The sequence below is a fragment of the Budorcas taxicolor genome, chromosome 13 (genome assembly GCF_023091745.1).
Source record: "Budorcas taxicolor isolate Tak-1 chromosome 13, Takin1.1, whole genome shotgun sequence".
NCBI lineage: Eukaryota > Metazoa > Chordata > Mammalia > Artiodactyla > Bovidae > Budorcas > Budorcas taxicolor.
In genome coordinates, this window is record NC_068922.1 from 67,659,287 (window position 1) to 67,681,029 (window position 21,743).

General features: G+C 43.4%; 1 protein-coding gene and 1 non-coding gene across 4 annotated transcripts in view; both read left to right on the forward strand.

The window, feature by feature from the left end:
• Positions 1-1,588: 1,588 nt before the first annotated feature.
• LOC128058943 (small nucleolar RNA U109) lies at positions 1,589-1,724 on the forward strand. The gene has a single exon (XR_008200542.1). It is a non-coding gene; the product is annotated as a small nucleolar RNA U109 (small nucleolar RNA).
• Positions 1,725-7,270: 5,546 nt separating this feature from the next.
• The window catches only part of DHX35 (DEAH-box helicase 35), a 68,286-nt gene continuing 53,813 nt past the window's right edge, over positions 7,271-21,743 (forward strand). The window contains exons 1-3 of one of the 3 annotated variants that reach the window (XM_052650544.1): positions 7,271-7,310; positions 13,777-13,910; positions 18,238-18,330. In XM_052650544.1, coding sequence (XP_052506504.1) covers positions 7,271-7,310; positions 13,777-13,910; positions 18,238-18,330 — 267 coding nt within the window. Of the gene's footprint in view, positions 7,311-13,776; positions 13,911-18,237; positions 18,331-18,492; positions 18,620-21,743 lie in introns of those variants that run through there. The other 2 variants (XM_052650546.1, XM_052650545.1) reach the window with 2 other exon arrangements.

The window sequence follows — 21,743 nt, forward strand, 5'->3', positions numbered from 1 at the left end:
GATAATTTCCTATGTGCTATCTGTGACCCTCTCATCAGAGGAGCAGTTGAAGAGCTCTTACTCCCAATTTTCAGGTGAAGGGACTGAAGCTTAGATTAAGTAGCATATTCAGAGTCACATGATTGGTAAATGGTGACAAACATTTAAACACAGGTTTTCAGATTCTGAGTTCAGTGCTTTGAAATGTGACTATCTACAAGGAGTAGAGAAGCATTGGAGTACCTTTTTTTGTTGTTAATTAAAACATGTATGGATGTGAGAGTTGGACTATAAAGAAAGCTGAGCGCAAAAGAATTGATGCTTTTGAACTGTGGTGTTGGAGAAGACTTTTGAGAGTCCCTTGGACTGCAAGGAGATCCAACCAGTCCATCCTAAAGGAGATCAGTCCTGGGTGTTAGTTGGAAGGACTGATGTTGAAGCTGAAACTCCAATACTTTGGCCAGCTAATGTGAAGAGCTGACTCATCTGAAAAGACCCTGATGCTGGGAAAGATTGAAGGCAGGAGGAGAAGGGGACAACAGAGGATGAGATGGTGGGATGACATCACTGACTCAATGGACTTGGGTTTGGGTAGACTCCGGGAGTTGGTGATGGACAAGGAGGCCTGGTGTGCTGCGGTTCATGGGTCGCAAAGTCGGACACGACTGAGCGACTGAACAGAACTGAATTAAAACAATTTTTTTTTTGGCCACACTGCACAGCTTGTAGGATCTTAGTTCCCTGACCAGGGACTGAACCAGTTCCCTCAGCAGTAAAAGCATGCATTCCTAACCACTGGACTGCCAGGAAATTCCCAGATGCACCTTGAGAAATAGCAGTTAATGCCATGGTGAATTGAAAACATTAAAACTTGAGCTCATTCACAAATGCAGGTATGTTTGAAATTTCAACTCAGTGTGTTCTACAGAGCTATTAATAGGCATTCATAAAAAAGGATCTGTGTTCACTTTGGCAAATGGATCAGATAAAGTTAAACAGAATTCTTTGTTGCAGGACTACTGAGACTTTGGAATGAGGTATTTATCACCGTGACTTTCTCAGATGAGGGCAGGTATATGGCCCATCACATACTAATGACTTCAGAGCCCCTTTTTTGTGTGTGGAATAGGATGCAAAAACCCATTATTTTCTGAAAGCAATGCCAGTGATTAGAAATAAGAACAAGAGGGACTTCCCTGGTGGTCCAGTGGCTATGACTCCACTCCCAATGCAGGGGACCTGGGTTAGATCCCTAGTCGGGGAACTAGGTCCCACATGCTGCAACTAAGAGTCTTCATGCCAGAACTATAGATCCCGCATGTTGCAACAAAGATCAAAGATCCTGTGTGCTGCAACTAAGACCAGACACAGCCGAACAAATATTTGTTAAAGAACAGCAAGAGGTACATGGAATCCTAAGAAAACGGCCAGGACTGTCAGAGGAAGCAAAGCGTTTGTGGTGCTTGAGCTTTCTGAGGGGGAAATCTAAGGACCACCTACAACAGTAGTCATCTGGGGTCCTCGTTCAAAATGTTGATTTGTTGACCCCAATTCCAGGGAATGGGAGGGTGAGTATGGCAGACTGTTTGGTTCAAAAATACGTGTTGCCTTGCATGTGGAAATGTCTGCTTCTCATTCCTTTGGAAGCAGGAATACATCCATTAACATGCTACATTAAAAAAGGAGTTCTCAGGGCTGCCAACCTTCCAGGAGAGGTTGAGTAGTAGTATATTTCTCCTACATTAGGAAAAAAAAAGTCCCTCCCTGGGAGAGAGTTATACTTCATCTGTTTAATGTCAGACTTAGCCATTACAACTTGGCAGTAAATATTTTAGTGTATATCTGAAAGATTTAAAACAAAAAGCATAACCACAATACCTTGATCACACCTAAACGTTTTGTAAAAATTTCCCAATATCAAATAGTGTTCAGACTCTGCTGTCTCATTATTTTCTCCCTGATGAGCTGTTTGAATTAGCTATACAGTTTCAAGGTCAACCCAATCATATGGCAGAGTTGGCACTTGAAAAACTGCAGGAGTCAACTGAAGAGATGGCCACGCCACTTCTGTGGGCAGTTGGGTTGGGGAGTATCTACCTTTTCCTTATAGGATTCCAAGCAGCTGACAAGAAAACCTAACGTACAAGAATCACATAAGTGAGAAGTTACATGAGAGAAACCAGAGGGTGGGAAGTTAGGAAGGACACTGTCAATACACACCACCATGACTGACACACTTTGGGCAGAGCACACACTTTAAGCTTCTCAGTAGCCAAGGCAGAGAAGCCTGGTCAGATCCAGCACCAACGTCCATAAGATTAACTCCAGGTGCAGGAAGAACAATTCTTGGCACCAAGATCAGGTGAGAATTTCTTAGAAGAATCCTTTTATAAAAATGATACCGTGAAGTATTCTGATAATAAACACGACGACAGATGTTCTAGGGTCTGCCCAAACACCAGACTCCACAAGGTGTTTGTCTAAAGCTAGAAAGCAGTTGAATGCATTCACACATTCTGTGAGTATGGAATACATACCGTGAGTATGGAATACATACCTTATGTGAGTATGTTCACAGAGGCACTGTTATTCTAGGATCCTGGTGCCATGCACCTGGAAATATATCCCAATTTGCCTGGCAGAGGTCCAGTTTACGCCCCTGAACCCAGCCTTTCACTCCAATAAAACATACTGTTATCTTACCTGGAAAGCACCTGGCAGACCTTGCCCTCCCCAACTCACCCTGTTCCATAGATGCACAAATTTTCTCAGGCCTACATGATAGAGACTCTCCTAGTATTTAGCTGAGTCTCTCCTGGTGGATTCTCCACACCCCTACCCAGATTCCTGGAGCTGAGTAAACACTTGTTTATGCTAACACCTGTATGAACCTGATCATTTGTATGCAAGTGAACAAACCAGACAGGTTTATATATGCTATTAAGTACCAGAGGGCTACACCTTAAAGTCTGGAAAATCCCTGTTGTACAATTCAGGAAAGGCAGTTATGCAAAGAACTGTCTCTTTTCAAGCTGGGGGATAACTCTGATCTGGCTTCCTGAAGGAGACCCAAGGGCAGCTAGGATTTTTCTTAGGAAGCCAGGAATTCTAGTATAGTACATGAATACATAGGAGGCTACTGCTGCCTTCATTCCACCTCTGATAATCTCATTCTCAGAAGAGCCTCTGAGGGACCATTCTGTTTCCAGTTCTCAGTCCATGTGGTTCTGCTGAAGCTGAGCACACTTGGGGAGTGTATGACCAGGTTTAAGCCAGTCAGTATGCCATATTTCTTTGCCCTAGTGATTGATTCAGGGGCGGATTTGTGCCCAGCTAGGTGCTTTTGCCAGGAATTTTTGGAAAAAGGCTTGATGCTAAGAGGATGTGATGTGAGTTGACATGACCATCTAGTTACCATGTGACACCTGAGTCAGCAGGAGGCAGAATGTTATGATCAGAAGCGAGTCTTGATTATGTCCTAAGTGCCTCAATGCAGCTGTGTCTCAAATCAGAATTACTTGGACTTCTAGATTATACGAGCTATTTTTGCCTAATAAAAATGAATTGGGTTTCCTATTACTTGTAACATAAAAGACTTTACTGGTACAATGATGAAAACTCCAAATCCTGTGCCTCCTAAACATGGCCAGGACAGATGGGCTATATTTCAAAGCAGAAAGTACCAGTTAACCATCAGAGGCAGAGAAAAACTTCTATAATATACACATGGAACATTTTGAGGACTATCTGTGGAAAATCTATCATTTGGAAGTTGCAAAATGTAAAACGACCAAACTTTCATGCGATTGTTGGCATTGAGCTAGATACTAAAACAATGAGTTTTAATTAGTAGTTACTTTAGGCCATTCTTTCTGAAATAGTTAATTAGGACAGATAAGATAGTTCATGGAGACCATTCCTAGTTTGTGGCAATAAAACCACTCATTAACATCTAGGGTATCACTTAGATGCTTTCTGTAGTAGAAGTCTTTGAAAGCAAAATGACCCATTAGAGACAGTTGGGCTAAGAGAACTTTCTGAGGCAGATGAACTAATTCTCATCAAGCAGAGCTAAACTCTAATGGTCTTAAATGGTCCATATGGTTGAAAAACCACTGAGCTGGGAATTAGAAAGCCTAAAGTCTAGTTTCAATTCTGATAATAAATTAGCCCGTTCATTCTGACCAAGTCCTTTCAACTTCCATAGGCTGTTTTTGTTTTTTGTTTTCTATAAAGAATTTAGATGATTAAGTCTCCTCTAGCTTTAAGATTATGATCTGGTAATTTCCACATGGCCATTACACTCTGTAAACAGGAAGTCTTCATCATATAAATGGTAGTTTATAAAGTATAGAAATCAGGGACTTCACTGGTAATGGTTAATTAAGATCCAAGCCTCCAATGCAGGGGGCATGGGTTTGTTCCATGATTGAAATTAAGATCCCAGATGCTGCACAGTTCAGTTCAGTTCAGTCACTCACTCGTGTCCAACTCTTTGTGACCCCACGAATCGCAGCACACCAGCATCTCCCGGAGTTCACTCAGACTCACGTCCATCAAGTCCATGATGCCATCCAGCCATCTCATCCTCGATCGTCCCCTTCTCCTCCTGCCCCCAATCCCTCCCAGCATCAGAGTCTTTTCCAATGAGTCAACTCTTCTCATGAGGTGGCCAAAGTACTGGAGTTTCAGCTTTAACATCATTCCTTCCAAAGAAATCCCAGGGCTGATCTTCAGAATGGACTGGTTGATCTCCTTGCAGTCCAAGGGACTCTCAAGAGTCTTCTCCAACACCACAGTTCAAAAGCAGCAATTCTTCGGCGCTCAGCCTTCTTCACAGTCCAACTCTCACATCCATACATGACCACAGGAAAAACCATAGCCTTGACTAGACGGACCTTAGGTGGCAAAGTAATGTCTCTGCTTTTGAATATACTATCTAGGTTGGTCATAACTTTTCTTCCAAGGAGTAAGCGTCTCTTAATTTCATGGCTGCAGTCACCATCTGCAGTGATTTTGAAGCCCAAAAAAATAAAGTCTGACACTGTTTCTACTGTTTCCCCATCTATTTGCCATGAAGTGATGGGACCGGATGCCATGATCTTCGTTTTCTGAATGTTGAGCTTTAAGCCAACTTTTTCACTCTCCACTTTCACTTTCATCAAGAGGCTTTTTAGCTCTTCACTCTGCCATAAGGGTGGTGTCATCTGCATATCTGAGGTTATTGATATTTCTCCTGGCAATCTTGATTCCAGCTTGTGTTTCTTCCAGTCCAGCATGTCTCATGATGTACTCTGCATATAAGTTAAATAAGCACAGTGACGCTGCACAGTGTGACCAAAATAAATATAAAGAAAGAAGGGTCAGTGTCATTAAGAATTAAAACTATAAAGCATGGTGTTCACATATACATCACTCAGTGGGAACTTTGCTTTGAGTTGTAATAATATGATGCGTTTTCTCAGATGCTTCCAGTGTAACAATAGAGACAGATTACAGTTTAACTAAATGAGTGTTAAATCACAGAAGCAGCACACAGGTTCTGAGTCTGTAGGAGGAGAATACTGAAGTTGGGTTGTGAATTTAGAGAAGCCTTAGAGCTGACATAAGGATATTTTAAAGGATCAGTGGAGAATTTTAGGCAGAGATGATCATGTAAGGAGCCCTGTTTTCCTTACGGAAATAAAGGGAATAGTTGGAAAATGTGTGTGTATGTGTAAGTTCTGATTTTCCCCCTGGTGGACTTGCTCTATGAGTTATTGACAGCAAACATTGATAGCATGTCCTATGTTGTAGGCTACCTTACATGTTCTCACATTTAATAAAAACTTTAAACTTCATCTTACAACTAAGATTAAATGACAGCTAGCAAAGGCAAAGTGAGGATTCCAAATTCTACTTGTCTCCAAAGCCTTTGATTTTTCCACGGCCATCATTTCTCTCCAGGAATGAGAATTTGCTTCACAGCTCTAAAATACATAGATTCTGAACCCTCTCACTTCCCTCCAATTAGCTGCCTACCCATTAATCATTTCCTCTACTCCAGCGTATCAGCTAGTGGAATCTTTCTCAAGTAGGTTACTGGAATTTTCTGTAGCACGTTTCCAACGCAGTTTTTTAGGACATACCCTTAGATATTCTGATTCGGGATTGGATTGGAGGTCAGCATTGTGGCTCAGTGGGTAAAGCGTCTGCCTACAATGCGGGAGACCCGGGTTCGATCCCTGGGTTGGGAAGATCCCCTGGAGAAGGAAATGGCAACCCACTCCAGTACTCTTGCCTGGAAAATCCCATGGACTGAGACGCCTGGTAAGCTACAGTCCGTGGGGTCGCAAAGAGTAGGACACGACTGAGCGACTTTCCCATTCCCATTTAAAACATGGGTCGTGAAACTGGAGGAAACACTGGGCCAATGTCCTAACAGATCTACCCATTTCTAATCTATTCTCCCTTCTCAGCGTTACTCTCAGGGTCTCTGGAGACTTCCATACCGGTTTCCATTGTTTTTATTTACTGCTAATTATAAACTTTTTTTGACTTTGTTTTTAGTTTGGCTGCCCCTAGTCTTAGTTGCGGGATGCAAGACCTAGTTCCCGGACCAGGGATGCAACCCAGGCGCCCTGCATTAAGAATGCCAAGTCCCAGCCACTGGACCACCAGGGAAGACCCCAAACACCACTGCTTATCGTGCATTTACTCATTTACTCCCAGGACACCCTCGCCTCTCCCCTCTGGGACAGAAACTCATGAAAGAGACTAAAACTGCAATGCCTGGCCGCAAGATAGGCGCCCAATATTTACTGAACCACAAAATCCACTAGGTAGTTACAATTATCCTCCAATCGGAAAATGTGGAGGAGACTAAAAGAAATAACACACCCAAGATAGCTTACAACTTAATTTGGGATGCACTGCTTCCTTGCCCACCGCGTACCGCAGGAGGCGACAAACTCCCGGACCAGCGGTCTGTTGCCAAGTTCAACCTTCCAGTAGCATGCTGCCGCCCTCCGGGCCACCCCAAACTCCTAAGGCCACTCAGAACCCAGGTCCACTACTCTAAAGAGGAAGAGAAGCGCGCCCTTCCCTCCAATATGGCGGAGCCGAGCACACGGGTCTGGGGCGGGCCTGAAACGTAGATCACGTGGCTCGGAGTGGGGTGGTTACGGGGGCGTGGCCGTAACCCGGCGGAACCTCGTAGATCCAGGCTCCTCACGGGCCACGCCCCCCAGCCCCTTTGGGGGCTGGTGCGCGGCGGAGGGGTGGAGCCTTCCTCGTGACCTTTCACCCCAGCATGGCAGCGCCCGTGGGACCGGTGAAGTTCTGGCGACCTGGTAAGGCCCTTGGCGGAACCCTGGGCAGATGCGGCGGCCCGACTTCGGTCTTGGCTCCACGGCTAGCCTGCTGGGGCCTGCGGACCTGCTTGCAGCCCTGACCTCGGCGGGTTGGCCATTGCCGCGCTGGTGGCCTCGGAGGATTAGGCGTGCACAGTGGTCCCGAGGGATTCAGGGATCCGCCCCCAGCCTGGGCAGAAATTCTCTGTGACCTCGTTACAGCCTCTCAGCCTCCCCGGGCCTCGTCTTCCTCACTCCTGGTGCCTGTCTTGCCCAACCCGTGAGATGGGGAAAAGCTGAAGCGCCCACGCGTGTCCTTTTACCGCCCTGGGGCTACGCTGGGACTGGACAGGTGGTGCTGCTCTGGGTTTAGGAGTTCAGGTTAGGAAATCAGACTGCCTGGATTAGAATTCTAAGCTCTGCCGTAGAGTAGTAGAGTTCCTCTGAACAAGTTCCTTAGCCTTAGCCTTCTCATCTGTGAAATGGGAGGAATAATAACACCTATCATGTGGGCTAGAATAAGGAGAACGTGCGCGCGTTGTTTCACGTAGAGTAAGTGCTCGTTAAAAGGGAAAGTATCTTAGTCTGTTTTAGGGTACTTTTTGTCCACCCCGCGTGTCTGCCAGAAGTGAACACTCCGTGTTGGCTGTCACTCACTTCCCGTCTTGCAGGCTAACACAGTCTTAGCCGCCAAATGGTTTGCTTGTTTTGTTTGAATTTACTCATTAATCAAGATTTTGTTGAATGTTTACGTACCAGACCCTCCCTCCCCTTCCATCAGTTTCTTGTGAAAAACAAAAGTTTCTTAATCATTGCCAACTTACTTTTGTCCACCACTTGAACCTCTGTAGGTCTAGATGTGTAAAGTATATTGCAGCAAAAATGAAATAAGACAGAGAAGGGTAATATAGGGGAAGGTTTTCAAGGGTATTTTAGAGTGGTTCCCTGAAATTCTGACCATGCATATCAGTGATGCGGAAGAAAACCCAAGCAAGGGATGTGTTAATTCTTTTTTAAAATCTTTAGTTTGTCACTTAACGAGTTTTATGATTCTGTGATTCAGCATTTCAAGTCCTCAGCCAATTATCCATTCTGAGTTTTATGTGCAGCCAAAACTAAGATCCAGTTAGGTAATGAGATACTCTCTCTTTTATTTCTTTGAGCCTTTAATAACAGGTCAGAGTGTTAAGTACAATAAAGGCCTGAATAAATTGTTGAAAATCAGGGCAAGATACTCTTTTGGTTAAAGAACATGGGATTACTCCCAGAGTTCTGTTCCATTGTTTAGTTCTTTCACTGAAGTTTTACTTACTGAACACCTAGCCTTGTGGTCAGGAGACAAATATGGATGACAAGGCTCTGCTCTCAAGATTTACGCTTTCTCTCTCTCAATTGTAATATGAAGTTGGATATCCTCTTTAAGAGATTTTAAAGTGAGACAGAAAAAGGGAGTGGTAAGGAAGAGGAGCTCTACTAGGATCAGACTGTCGAGACTATCCTGACTGCCGTTTTCTAACTTGGTGATTTGGGAAAATCACAGTTACTCTATCTGTAAAATGGGCAAAGCACCTACCCAGAGGATTGTTTTGATGATTCAGTGAGAATACATGTCAAGCTCTTAGCCCTAGATACATATTTAACTATTATATCATGGAATTATTGGAGAGAGGAGGGCTTCCCTGGTGGCTCAGACGGTAAAATGCAGGAGACTTGGGTTCAGTCCCTGGGTTGGGAAGATCCCCTGGAGAAGGGAATGGCTACTCACTCGGGTATTCTTGCGTGGAGAATTCAGTTGTCAGAGGAGCCTGGCAGGCTCCAGTCCATGGGTCAAAAAGAGTTGACTGAACGAGTAAGCGCACACACAGATAGATAAGAGGGAGAGGTTGAATGTGTGGAAAAGATATCTTTCATCAAGACAGTGATTTTTTTGAGGTGAACGCTGAAGCACAAGTAAGGCTTTGTGCCATGGAGAGGTAGGAGAATGGAACTCTAAAGTGTGTAGCATGAACAAAAGCAGAGTGAGGTGGTGCCTCAGCAGTGTCCAAAACACCAAAATAATTGAGTAGCATGGGGATGCTTAGTGGTAGGGTATGTTTTGGGGCGGGGCTTCCCAGGTAGCTCAGTGGTAAAGAGTCTGCCTGCCAACATAGGAAACACAGGTTCATTCGATCTCTGAGTTGGAAAGATCCCCTGGAGAAGGAGATGACTACCCATTCCAGTATTGCCTGGAAAATGCCATGGGCAGATGAGCCTGGCAGACTGCAGTCCATGGGGTCACAGAGAGTTAGATGCAACTTAGAAACTAAACAACAACACAGCATGGGGCATGGTGGGACGTGAAGCCAGACTGGTGAGTAAGGGCCTCGCTGTGAGTAGTCTCCATGTAGGAATTCGGATTTCGCTGTTTTTAAGCAGGAGATAACATGATCTAGTTTATTTTTGGAAGATAACTGGCATTGATGTGCACAGTGCTTAGGGGAGGAAATTAGGGTCAGGGACACCCTTATGAGAAGGTGCTACTAAAACCAAGGAGGGATATTGAAAACTGCAGTTCTGGCGTGTGAGCAGTAGAGAGGGACCTAATTGGAGAGACATTTTAGAGGCACATATAGAGGAAGGTGAAGTCAGTAATGACTCAAATTTCTGGGTTTGGTGACTATCTAGGTAAGTGGTTCTCAAATTTTGCTGTGTAGTTGAATCACTTGGGAAGCTTTTAAAAAGTCCTCCTATTCAGTTTTGCTCCATAGTGATAGATGAGAAGTCTAGAGGGGCTCAGAACCAGGCATCAGTATTATTTAAAGATCTCCAGGTGATTCCAGTATGCATTAACGTTTGGGAACCACTGGTCCAGGTAAACTGTTTTGTCATTAATTGTAATGAATTTGGTGACACTTACTGGACATTTTGTGCTAGTCACTTTTACTTACTTACATCATCTTATTAAGTGGTCATGATGTCTTGTGATGGAGGTATTACTCTCGTTTTACAGATGAGGAAGCTGAAGTTGAAGATGTGAAAATAGGATACGAGAAATACACAGTGAAGGTCAGGGAAGTGACTGAGACTGGGTATAAGGGTAGAGGAACATGTGTCCTGCAGGCTGGGAGTCACAAGCTCAGGTAGCTACAGGGGCCTTTTGGACAATCTAAATCAGTGAAGCGGCCAGGTGGAAGCAGTAAGGAGAGGTAGGGACTGTGGCAAACTCAAGTGTGTCCTGTGTCGATTAGCCTGAAGCATACACTATCCTGTCTAAAGCAGGAAGCTGTGAGTGGTCCCACCCAGAGGTTGTCACATGGCCTCAACACCCAGATTAGAATGGTCAATTTTTACATGTTTTAAATGAACGATTTCAAACATTTTAACGATGGCATGTTTGGGGACCTCATAGTTTGTGGTCTCTACCATTTTGTGATCTCTTCCTTAAGATCTTTGTATGAGCTGCCTGAGTTTTGTGTAGAAAAAAAAATTGACTTGATTTTTTTAGTCCAAGTGAATCAGAAGGGCCTGGCCATTTTCCTTCCTTCATTCAACAGATATTTAATGATAAATCAGTGTTTGACCACGTGTCTGGCAAACACTTTATAGCAACAGCTTTGAAGAGTTTTTGATCTGATACACAGCAAGAAATGTGCCATGATCCAGCACGCACGCACATGTGCACGCACACACATGTGCACGCATGCACACACACACACACACACACACAATTGAAGAGGGTTGTACAAAAACAACAGTGCTTTTTGGAATGCACTCTGATACTTTGTTTTATTTCTAGTTTAGCATGAACAAAGGCAGAGTGGGATGGCACCTCAGCAGTATCCAAAACACCAAAATAATTGAGTTGCATAGCATATTAAAGAAGTTAATGAGTTTTATAACCCATTGATAGATCACCACTTAAACTGAAAAATTGGGTTAGAAGGAATGCTGAAGAGGGGGAGGGGGTGTGCTGTTACCAACCTTGTTTTATAGATGGGGAGATGAAGGCCTTTATAATTTATAAGAATTACAAACTTGTTACTTATTTAAGCATGAGGATATTCCCAAGGGAAAACAAACCCTAGGCAGCCAGAATGGACCATGGGATGTATAGACAGCCAGGAAGCAGTCCTAGTTTGGCTGAATGGAGTCTTTTGTATGGAGGAGACATGCTCCTCATTGATTGACAGCAGCTGTTGTTGTAAAAGACCTCATAACCGCATGTACCGAGGTGAACTTGGCTATAGGTTAGAGACAGGAGGGGTGGGGTAGTCAGGAAGACACCTGGGTGGATTAAATCTTGGAGTGGGAGGAGGTGAGACGTTGTAGGAGCAATGTTAAAAGATTCTAAGCGCGCTATAAAGGTTTAAAATGTGTTGAAAAGAAGAGAATTCAGGATAAAAGCAGAGCTGATGAGGATAAGCTATTTCTTTGCTCTAGTTTTCTTGAGTGAAGATCACAAGGAATTAATCCGATGTAGCGATAGCAGCAGCAGCGATAATAAGGGGAGAAAGGAAAGGAAATGTGCCTCTTTGAGTGCAGGCTTTGTTCCAAGTCCTGTTCTGTCTTTTATCTTGTTGAAAGGAAGGTCAACATTTTGGCAAAAACAATATAGTAGTGCCCCACTTACCTGATTTTTGACGGTCTTGGACCTCTGGAACACAACTATGTTCCTAGAAACAAATGGAAAAGGGACCAGAGAACTACAGCGGTGATTCTGAATTTAGCTCTGGGGGTGGTCTGTGGACCTCCAGCGTTTTTGTGTTCTCATGAATTACTCTCCGGTGTATTTTTCAGGAGATGGAGTTCATAGCCTCTATTAGATTGTCAGGGGGGTTTGGGACCCTTCAAAAAATGTAAAAGTAAATCACTGGGCTAAGTATTCTGATCACAAAACCTTTGCACTTTTACATAGCATCATGGATTATGCATTCAGAAAACCTGGGTGATGATAGTATTGGGTAATTGTTCTCGAAGTACCCCTCACAGAGGGCTGTGAACTTCTAGGGAGGTTATTAATTCCCAAAGGTGACAGTCTCTTGTGCTGAACAAGTCTTATTTTTAGAGATACCTTCCTTATGTTGAATTGAATTCTGAACCCTGTACCATTTACTTCAGCTCTTGAGTTCTCTCTTGGGATGCATGAACAATTGGGTGTGACAAATTACAGAGGCTGCTCATAAAAATGGAACCCACGTTACTCCTAAGGCATTTTCCTTTTCAGGCTAAAAGTCCATAGGACCTCAAACAGTTTTTCAAACAGGCAGCCTGTGGCTTCCATATTCTTTTCCTCCCTGAGCTCCAGTTGGTTACTGTTCTTAACCAAGAAGCCACTGTGGTAGGACTTGCTGGGAGGTCCAGTGGCCAAGACTCCCTGCTCCCAACGCAGGGGAGCCCAGGTTCAATCTCTGGTCAAGGAACTAGATCCCACACACTGCAGTTAAAGATCCTGCATGCTGCAGTGAAGATCCTGCATGCTGCAACCAAGACCCAGCACAGCCAAATAAATGATTAAAAAAAGAAGCTATTGTGGGTATCTGGTGTTTAATCTGCCCAGCAGAGTAGACCAGCACCTCCTTCCCAACCACTTCAGTTCTGTGACTCAAATAGAAGCTGCCAATTATTGTAGCCCATTCCAGGGCCATGGTTGACTGGATCAGGGTGGGGGGCGGGGGCAATGGCCTTAAACTAGGGGAAAGAAAGCCGTCCCCACCTTCCAAATAGCACACACCTGGGACTCCCGGTCCCCCTCCCTGGGTCTTTCTCCATCACCACTTGATGCTCTAAGTCTTCTTCCTTTGGAAGGAAGATTAAGAGAAGCAAGTCAGCTGCTCAAAGGTGGGGCCTGCATCCGTAGTGTTCACTGCTGTGTCTCTGGCACAGCCATCTTTGTTCGGTGGATGAGTGAGTGAATGATTGGTGGAGGAACTGTGAGCCTGAGCTCTGGCATTGGCTGCAGCCTTGATTCCAGCTCCTGTAGAGAACCCAGCCCCAGGAACTGAAAGGAGCTTTTTAAGAGGAGCAGAGAAAGAAGGAGAAAGGCCAGGCAGTGTTTGAGTCCCTGGTACCCCTTGACCCTGAACCTTGCTGCCATCCTACGGTGTTAGGATTCTTTGTTTGCTTCAGCTAATTCCGGGTGGGTTCCCACCACTTTTACTAAGAGTTTGGTAATAATCCCAGCCTGATGACCAGAACGCAATACCTTGTCCTCCGTCACCTACAGTTGTGTGTAAACAATTTGGAGCCCATTGGGACTGCCATCTCCTTTGTTCTTGACACCAGCGTGATGTTTTTCTGTAGTCCCACAGGTACTTTTCTAAATGTTTTCCTGAAATTTCTCTTAGTGGTGTGAAATAAAAACGCACGGCTTCCATTGTATATCTTCGTCTTTGAATTTGTAATTTTCTCATGATTTTCCTGTTCCTTGTATCAGAGAATCTGAAAAAAAAAAAAAAAAGAAAAACCACCAAAAACATTTCTGTTGCAGGTACAGAGGGGCCAGGTGTCAGCATCTCTGAAGAGAGACAAAGTCTAGCTGAAAACTCGGCAACAACTGTTGTTTACAACCCTTACGCTGCCCTTTCTATAGAGCAGCAGAGGCAGAAGCTGCCAGTGTTCAAGGTACATTGAATAAGCATGTTCAGTCGTTGGCCCGAAGCAGCCTGCGGTAGCTTTATACTTGGCACTGAAGTGAATAATGTTCCTCTTACTGTTAATGATCCTTTAGAATGCAGTGAGCTCAGAGATGGCCTATCTGAAGGGTGTCTTCAGAATGCTTGTGTGTTAATCTTAGAAATCTGGAAAGTCCTTAAGGTTTTTTTCAGTTAGATCTTACATATTGGAAAAACTGGAAGAAATGAAGTGACATTCTTCTTTTCCCCTCTTTGCTTTCAATTATGGACAAGTCCAAACATTCAGAAAAGTAGAGAAAAAACAGCACAGTGAACTTTCCTGGATCCATTTTCGTAGATTACTGGCATATGGCCAATTTTAGCTTTCTTTTTAAGGCATATTTTTTGACACGAGATTAATTAGAAATACCAAGTTCTTTCCAGGGAAGGCGATGGCACCCCACTCCAGTGTTCTTGCCTGGAGAATCCCAGGGACGGGGGAGCCTGGTGGGCTGCTGTCTATGGGGTCGCACAGAGTTGGACACGACTTAGCAGCAGCAGCAGCAGCAGTAGCAGCAGCAGCCGCAGCAGGTGGTTTCTGTTGAAGGGGTTAACTCCTACGGGGAGAGTGATGGCATTTGGGTGTGGTTATTACATACCACGTGCACATCCAGATGCATGATTTTATTAGTCTCATGAAATGGACTTACACTCATCTGTAAGAAACCGAAGTGTTAAACTAGAAATCAGAGTATATTCATTTACAGTTAGCCATGGTTCTCCGGTACAGAGAATACAGTCCATGAACACACTTTCTCCCCATTGCCAAGTCCACGTGGAAAGTCAAGTTGTAATCAGAAAGTGGGCTCAGAGCTAAAGGCGGATTAGATACAGTTGAAGGATATTTATTTCCTGTAGCCCCTGATGTAGGGTAATGAAGTCCCGCTGCCTCGTATGAGGCCCCTGGAACGACTCAAGTAGGTGGGGCCCCCAGCACTGGTGTCTGTCTTTTCTCCTGCACAGTGTTGGGTGAAAGCCGTCAGGTTCTTGCACTTAGAGAGTTTCTTTGTCTAGACTGTGCTAAAAATTCCTCTTTGATTAATATGTTCTTTCTCCAAATGGGTTTGAAGCAGCCGCCTGCTGAATGTAGCCAAGTCACCTCCATCAGACTTTTCTGTGACCCCAGACATTTTAGTCACTCGTCTGCTGACCATCTCTGGGTTTCTTCTATAGATGATTAACCTCAGCCATCATATGTGAATGTAAAGCAGTTTGACCCTCAGAAGATAAGATTATAGGTTCAGCATGGAGGGGTACAGTTGGAGTTGGGATGAAGTGTCTAGACTTGAGCTGGACTTCAGAGTTCAAAGGCAGTTTTCATCATTAGTGTGCTGTGTGACCTTACTTCAGCACCCGAGCTTCTGTTTCCTCTCTGTAATATTGGACCTACCTCATAGGATTGTTATGAGGACCAGATGCCATAATCCACATGGAGCATTAATTAGTAAAATACCTGACATGTAATACACATTTAAGTACAAGGATAATTATTGTTTACTGAGTATTTACTTTTCTGGACTCTTCTTCATCCACCAGCTGTACTTGTAAAATACAATAAATGAAACAACAGATTAGAAAAAAAAAAAGGATGGTAACATTGATGAAATTAAAAATGGTAAGATGAGAGGTATGTTATTGATAAAAATCAAAGCAGAGTTTAAGCACAGTTGTGATCTCATAAGATGTTAAGGATAAATAAATCTAGGGCTTCCCCGGTGGCTCAGCCAGTAAAGAATCTGCAGCAATGCAGGAGGCTCGGCTTCGATCCCTGGTTCTGGAGGATCCCCTGGAGGAGGAAATGGCATCCCACTCCAGTATCCTTGCCCGGAGAATCCCATGGACAGGGGAGCCTGGCAGGCTACAGTCCATGAGGTCGCACAGAGTTGGACATGACCAAAGTGACCTAGTACAGCACAGGAGACGAAAACGATAAAAGTTACTCATTCGCCGCCACACCCCGATTAAAACTTAAAGTGAAAGTAGCTTTAAAGATAGAAGTTGAAACTAAAGCAGCAGTAAATCTAAGGCTCATCCCCCTTTTCCCCAGTGCCATTTCAAGGCGACATTCCAGTTGGCTGCCTCCCATGGGCTGTCATTTTCTCTGGGCCCTGGACACTGCAATGCAAGCTTGTATTCTTATTCCATTAAACCCAAACGTTGCTGAAGCTCAGTCTGGTCCTGTGCACCAGCTCTCCTCGATTTCCCTGCCTGTACCTGTTCATGGTACCATCATTTCCCCAGTCTCTAAACTGGAAATCTTGTCATCTCTTGAATGTCACACATCATTTTGTGTGCAAATAACCATTTGCAGTGCTTCATATTTAGCCTATGAAGTAAATTAATGCCTTCAGTTTCTTCACGCTTAAATCACTCTGGTATACCACTGCCCAGTTTTCTTGCAACACAGCACATACTGCCTCTTAGGTAAAGCCCAGACTGACTCTGCATTGAAGGCCCTCACTACACTTCTTGTGTTAATAAATAATTCATTTCCAAATCAAACCTGGAGCCTTCATGGGCTTTTTGAATAGAGTTCATATAGTTCGCTTATTTCCATCTTCTTATGTTATTTCCCTTTCCTAGAATGCCATGTGTGTGTCTGTCTATATTCAGTGTCTTTCAGTTGTCTTTGACCACCCACCCATTCATCCATTCATCCATTCAGCAGATAGATTGACAAGATATCAGGTACAAAATGGCTGCAAAGAACCCAAACCTTTCCCTGCCTAAAACTAACCCAAAAGAAAGTGCAGAGTCCAGGCAATCGACACGAAAGCATCGAGATGAGTCACAAGACTGCCTGCAGCAGAATCTCCTTTGGGTGTTTGCAGAAATGCCAAATTCCTGGACTTTTCCCTAGCCCTGCTGAGTCAGAAACCCTGAGGGTAGAGCTAGGAATCTTCATTTTTAACAAATAGTTAACTATCAATTTAATATCTGTTAAATAGATAATAAAAATTCCTAAAAGATTTTTACACTAAAACTGGAGAATTACATATTTAGACCCTGCTGCTACTGCTAAGTTGCTTTAGTCGTGTCTGACTCTGTGCAGCCCCATAGACAGCAGCCCACCAGGCTCCCCTGTCCCTGGGATTCTCCAGGCAAGAATACTGGAGTGGGCTGCCATTTCCTTCTCCTATTTAGACCCTATGTAATGCTAAATTGGAACCCCCAAACAGCCCCAGTACCTTATTTAAGCAATAAGGCAGCATCGTGCGTGTCAGTCATCTGTGGAGTCAGATGAGTTGAACGGTGGTGAGAGTAAGAATTTGGCAGATTTTTACTCAAAACTGGGAATTTATGGAACATCATCATGACTTTCCAGATCATTGAGTGAGTCTGTAATCAAATGTGGGTACAAAAAATACATTCTGAAACTGAGTACATGGGATCTTGGAGTTGGCTGTGACTTTCCAGTGGCCAAACTAGCATTTCTGCTCCCACTGAATGGGTAAAGGAAGGCCCAGTTTAAATATAGATGTAACGTGTATTTGCTTTATTATGCACTTGTCTGTAGAGGTAGAGATGAAAGCATATTCTTTTTGTTTTCACCAGCTAGTAAATGAAAAATAAGGTGGTCCATGCATATTGCACAAAGTTAAAGGGGTTCCTCATATGCCTGCTCCCTGCCCCCCGCTTTCTTCCCCTCCCTGGAGACAGTACAGTTACCAGTGCCTTGTTTTGCTTTTCCCCAAAGTAGTTTATATGTAAAGAAGCATATATGTATTTACCCTTTTTTAAAAAACATAAATAGTAATGTATTATCACACTGTCCTGCATTTTGCTTTCTTACCATTGCAGACCTCATTGACCATTCCGCATCAGTACAAATAGGCATTTGTTCTTTTTAACGGCTACATGTTATTCCCTTATTGGAGTCTTTTCATAACTGTTCAATCACTCCCCTGTTGATAAACATATGGGCTGCTTGGATTTTTGGCACTTACAAACAACACTGCAATGAGTATGCTTGTATATACATCTTTGTTCACATGTATCAGGATAACTTCTTAAAAGTAGAATGCTTGAATCCAGGAGTATGTGCATTATATATTTTGATAAGTTATTATATTCAGTTGCAATTGTGTTGCCTTGTACTGATACCAACAGTACCTGAGATACATTTTGATAGATATTAGGAATACGTTTCGGTAGTTCTTTTTGAATATGTCCTTTCCTTTGGCAAATAGCTCATTTCGTAATGTTTAAATATCTTTGTTTAGGTCTTTTGAGAAAATGTATGTCTACTTACACTGTTTGGTTGTATTTCTTTTCAGCTGAGGAATCACATATTATACTTGATAGAAAACTATCAGACAGTAGTGATCGTTGGAGAAACAGGATGTGGGAAAAGCACACAGATTCCACAGGTGAGTATATATTTATTTGTTTTTGCAACACTTTCTCTCTCTCTTTTTGGCTGCTCTGGGTCTTCATTACTGTGCACGGGCTTTCTCTAGTTGCAGCAGGTGGGGCTCCTGTCCAGCTATGGTGCACGGGCTTCTCGTTGCGATGGCTTCTCTTTTTATGGAGCACAGGCTTTACAGCACATGGGCTCAGTAATTGTGGCGCATGGGCGTAGCTGCCCCACAGCATGTAGAATCTTCCCGGACTGCAGATCAAACCCATGTCTCCGGCATTAGAGGCGAAAGAGGAGGGGTAAGATGGATGCTGCTATACTTGTGAATAAAAACAGTGTATTATAGAATTATGCAATGCTATGCAAGAAATCTCTCTTAGAGGGCCAAATCATTTGTGGTGTGGATAGAAGTGGAAAGAAGGATCAGGAAAGGTCTTGTAAGAGAAATGACATTTAATCTTGAAATGAAAGAAAGGGGGAAACAAGACAAAGAGATAGACTTTGAATGATCAGTGGGAGCCAGCTGGGAAGATGTCTCATGCAGTGAATACTGTGGGTGGAGATACTGGAGTGCAGAGGTGTTTGGGGCTCAACAGAGTGGTCAGGTAGGATCAAGAGTGGAAAAACAGGGTGAAGTTGAAGTGTGTCTTAAGAGCCTCGACTTGGAGGGTGAGGAATGATATTTAAGTGGTCAGGGATAAGAGTCCTTGCAGGTTTTTCTTTCCCTTTTAAGTACAGATTTTTTTTGAAGTGTAAAATACGTATACTTCCAATATCATAGATCAGAACTGTAGCTTGGTAAACCTTCGCAGGTGAATACAGTGGTACTGCCAGCACCCAAATCCAGAAATAGAACATCACTGGCACCCTGGAGGCCCCCTGTGTCCTCTTCTGGACTCTTGCTGTTTCTTCCTGCTCCCACAAGCATACACACACAAGCATAACTTTTATTCTATCTTCTAGCACTGTAGATTAGCTTTGCCTATTTTTGAACTCTTACAAGGGAAAAATAAAGCTGCTTTTGCCCAACACAATACTGGGTGTAGGTTGGGGCCCCGACATAGGTATTTCTTAAAAGTTCCCCAGGTGATCCAGTGTGCAGCTGGGGAATAGTAGACAGAAGGGAAAGGACAGCAGAGGAGAGGAGACGGGAGACCTGGAGGGAGAACATATGTTTAGATGGTACCAAGACCCTAGCGTAGAGAGAGCAGGACATTCAGCTTGTGAGCAGGGACCTCTCAGTTGTGCACGAAGAAAGAATGATTTAAAAATGGGTGATGTCGAGAAGGACTGGGAGGTTTTTGTTCAGAAGTGTGCCCAGTGCCGTACTGTGGAAAAGAGAGGCAAGCACAAAACTGGGCCGAACTTTCATGTCCATTTGAGTGAAAGACAGTTCAGGCGGCTAGATTCTGTTACACCAGTGCCAGCAGGAACCAGGGCATCACCTGGGGAGAGGAGACGCTGGTGTAATACTTGGAGAATCCCAAGAAATACATCCCTGGAACAAAAACGATCTTTGCTGACATTAAAGAGAAGAAAGAAAGGGAAGACTTGCTAACTTATCTCAAAAAAGCTATTAATGAGTAATCGTTGGCCACTGTCTTATTTATTATGAAACAGGAATGTCTCATGAGTTTTTGTGTGTACCATGTTTAAATTGATCTCATACACTAAAATGCAGATCATGCATGACTGATGGAATATTTCTGTTGGACAGTCCTGATTTCAGTAAGATTGGTTTGTGGCCAAATGAATAGGATCAGCTTTTTGAATTTTGATAGTAATTCTGGCTCAATATGTATTATCACTCTCTTCCTCTTCTAAAGTGATGATTGAATGTGAATAAGGAATGTTAACCGAATAAGGAATGTTAACCTTTTCACGGAGGTGGTGAATGCCTTCTCCAACCCTTTAGGGGATTGGTTATGTAGATTTCTAGAACTGATTATATTAATATATTAAAATACTGAGACAGTACCTTTACTGTTACATAGAACAGAGCAAGATTCAAGTGTGTTTCAATTAGTATGTTAAGGCAAGGGTTGAAGATACACTGACAATGTCCACTTTATCTTTTTGGTCTTAACTATGCCAATTTAATTAAAATTCTCTGTCTAAAATATTGCCTTTTACTTAATGAAAGGCATTTTAGTGTGGTTTATGTGTAGCATCAAATAAAGAGTATTTAGCAGCTAAAAAAAACCCTAGCATATTATTTGTTTCGTAGAGACACAGGAGAAGGGCCATGTTACATTTCTGAGTAATTATTGGTTATTAATGATAATAAACCAAGTAACAATAAGTAATTATAAGTGCTACATAAAGGGATCACTTTAGACATGCTGACCTGTTTCATCCTCAGTGGCCCTGTGAGATAGGCACTGTTATTATTATCTTTGTGTTACCGATGAGGACAGTGTAGAGTGGTGAGATGGGGAGTGTAGAACAGAGGTTAGTGGCCACATGGTATTAGATGATCTTGGTTTGTTTTGAATTAGTTGGTGTGATTGTTTAGTCAGTTGAGGATAAACTCTGTTATGATAACAAAGAACCTGAAAATCTCTGTGGCTTAAGAGCCGAGAGGTTTCTTTCTTCCTCATACTGTGTGGTCTTTTGGGATTGCTGACCCAAGGTATGGGTTGCTCCCACATGGTCACTGGGACCCAGGATGACAGCGCAGCTCCTGTCTGGGACTTGTGGATCTTGTAGTAGACGACAGGGTCATGAGCTGGCGCTTAAAACTGCGGACCGGAAGTGACACTTGTCACATTCATCAGCCAAAGCCAATGGCGTGGCCAGGTCTGATAGCAGTAGGGTGGCAGTGCGTGTGGTCCTCCCACAGGGGTGGGTAGCAGATATCTGGATCAGGGATACAGTACAGCACAGCGATCTGGTCGTTGCCCCAGCAAGGCTTAGCTGCCAGGGAGCAGAGCGCACCTGCTGAGGGGCTGAGTCCAGGGAAAGAATGTTCTGAAGGAGAGAAAGAAGTGGGGTCTGAGGGGTCCAGCCTGGCAGTGTGGCAGCAAACACAGGGAGTTTCTTTTTTAAGTTTTATCTTAGTATTTTTAATTTTGGGGGAATATTTAATAGGTTCACGTGGGTTTAAAATTCAAAAGACACAAAAGGATATAAAAAGAGAAAGATTTCCCTATCTTCCTTTTTTTAACACTTAAAAATTATTTTTAATTGGAGGATAATTGCTGTATAATATTGTGTTGGTTTCTGCCATGTATCTACATGGATCAGCCATAGATATATGTATGTCCCCTCCCTCCCACCTTTGTGCCCTGTCTTCTGATACTTCTTTTATGCAGATGTGATTGATGCTATAGGTTTCTTGGATAGAGATTTTTTTTTTTTTTTTGGTTTTACACAGAAAGATAATTTTTACAGGGAAATATATATATATATATATTCTTCCCC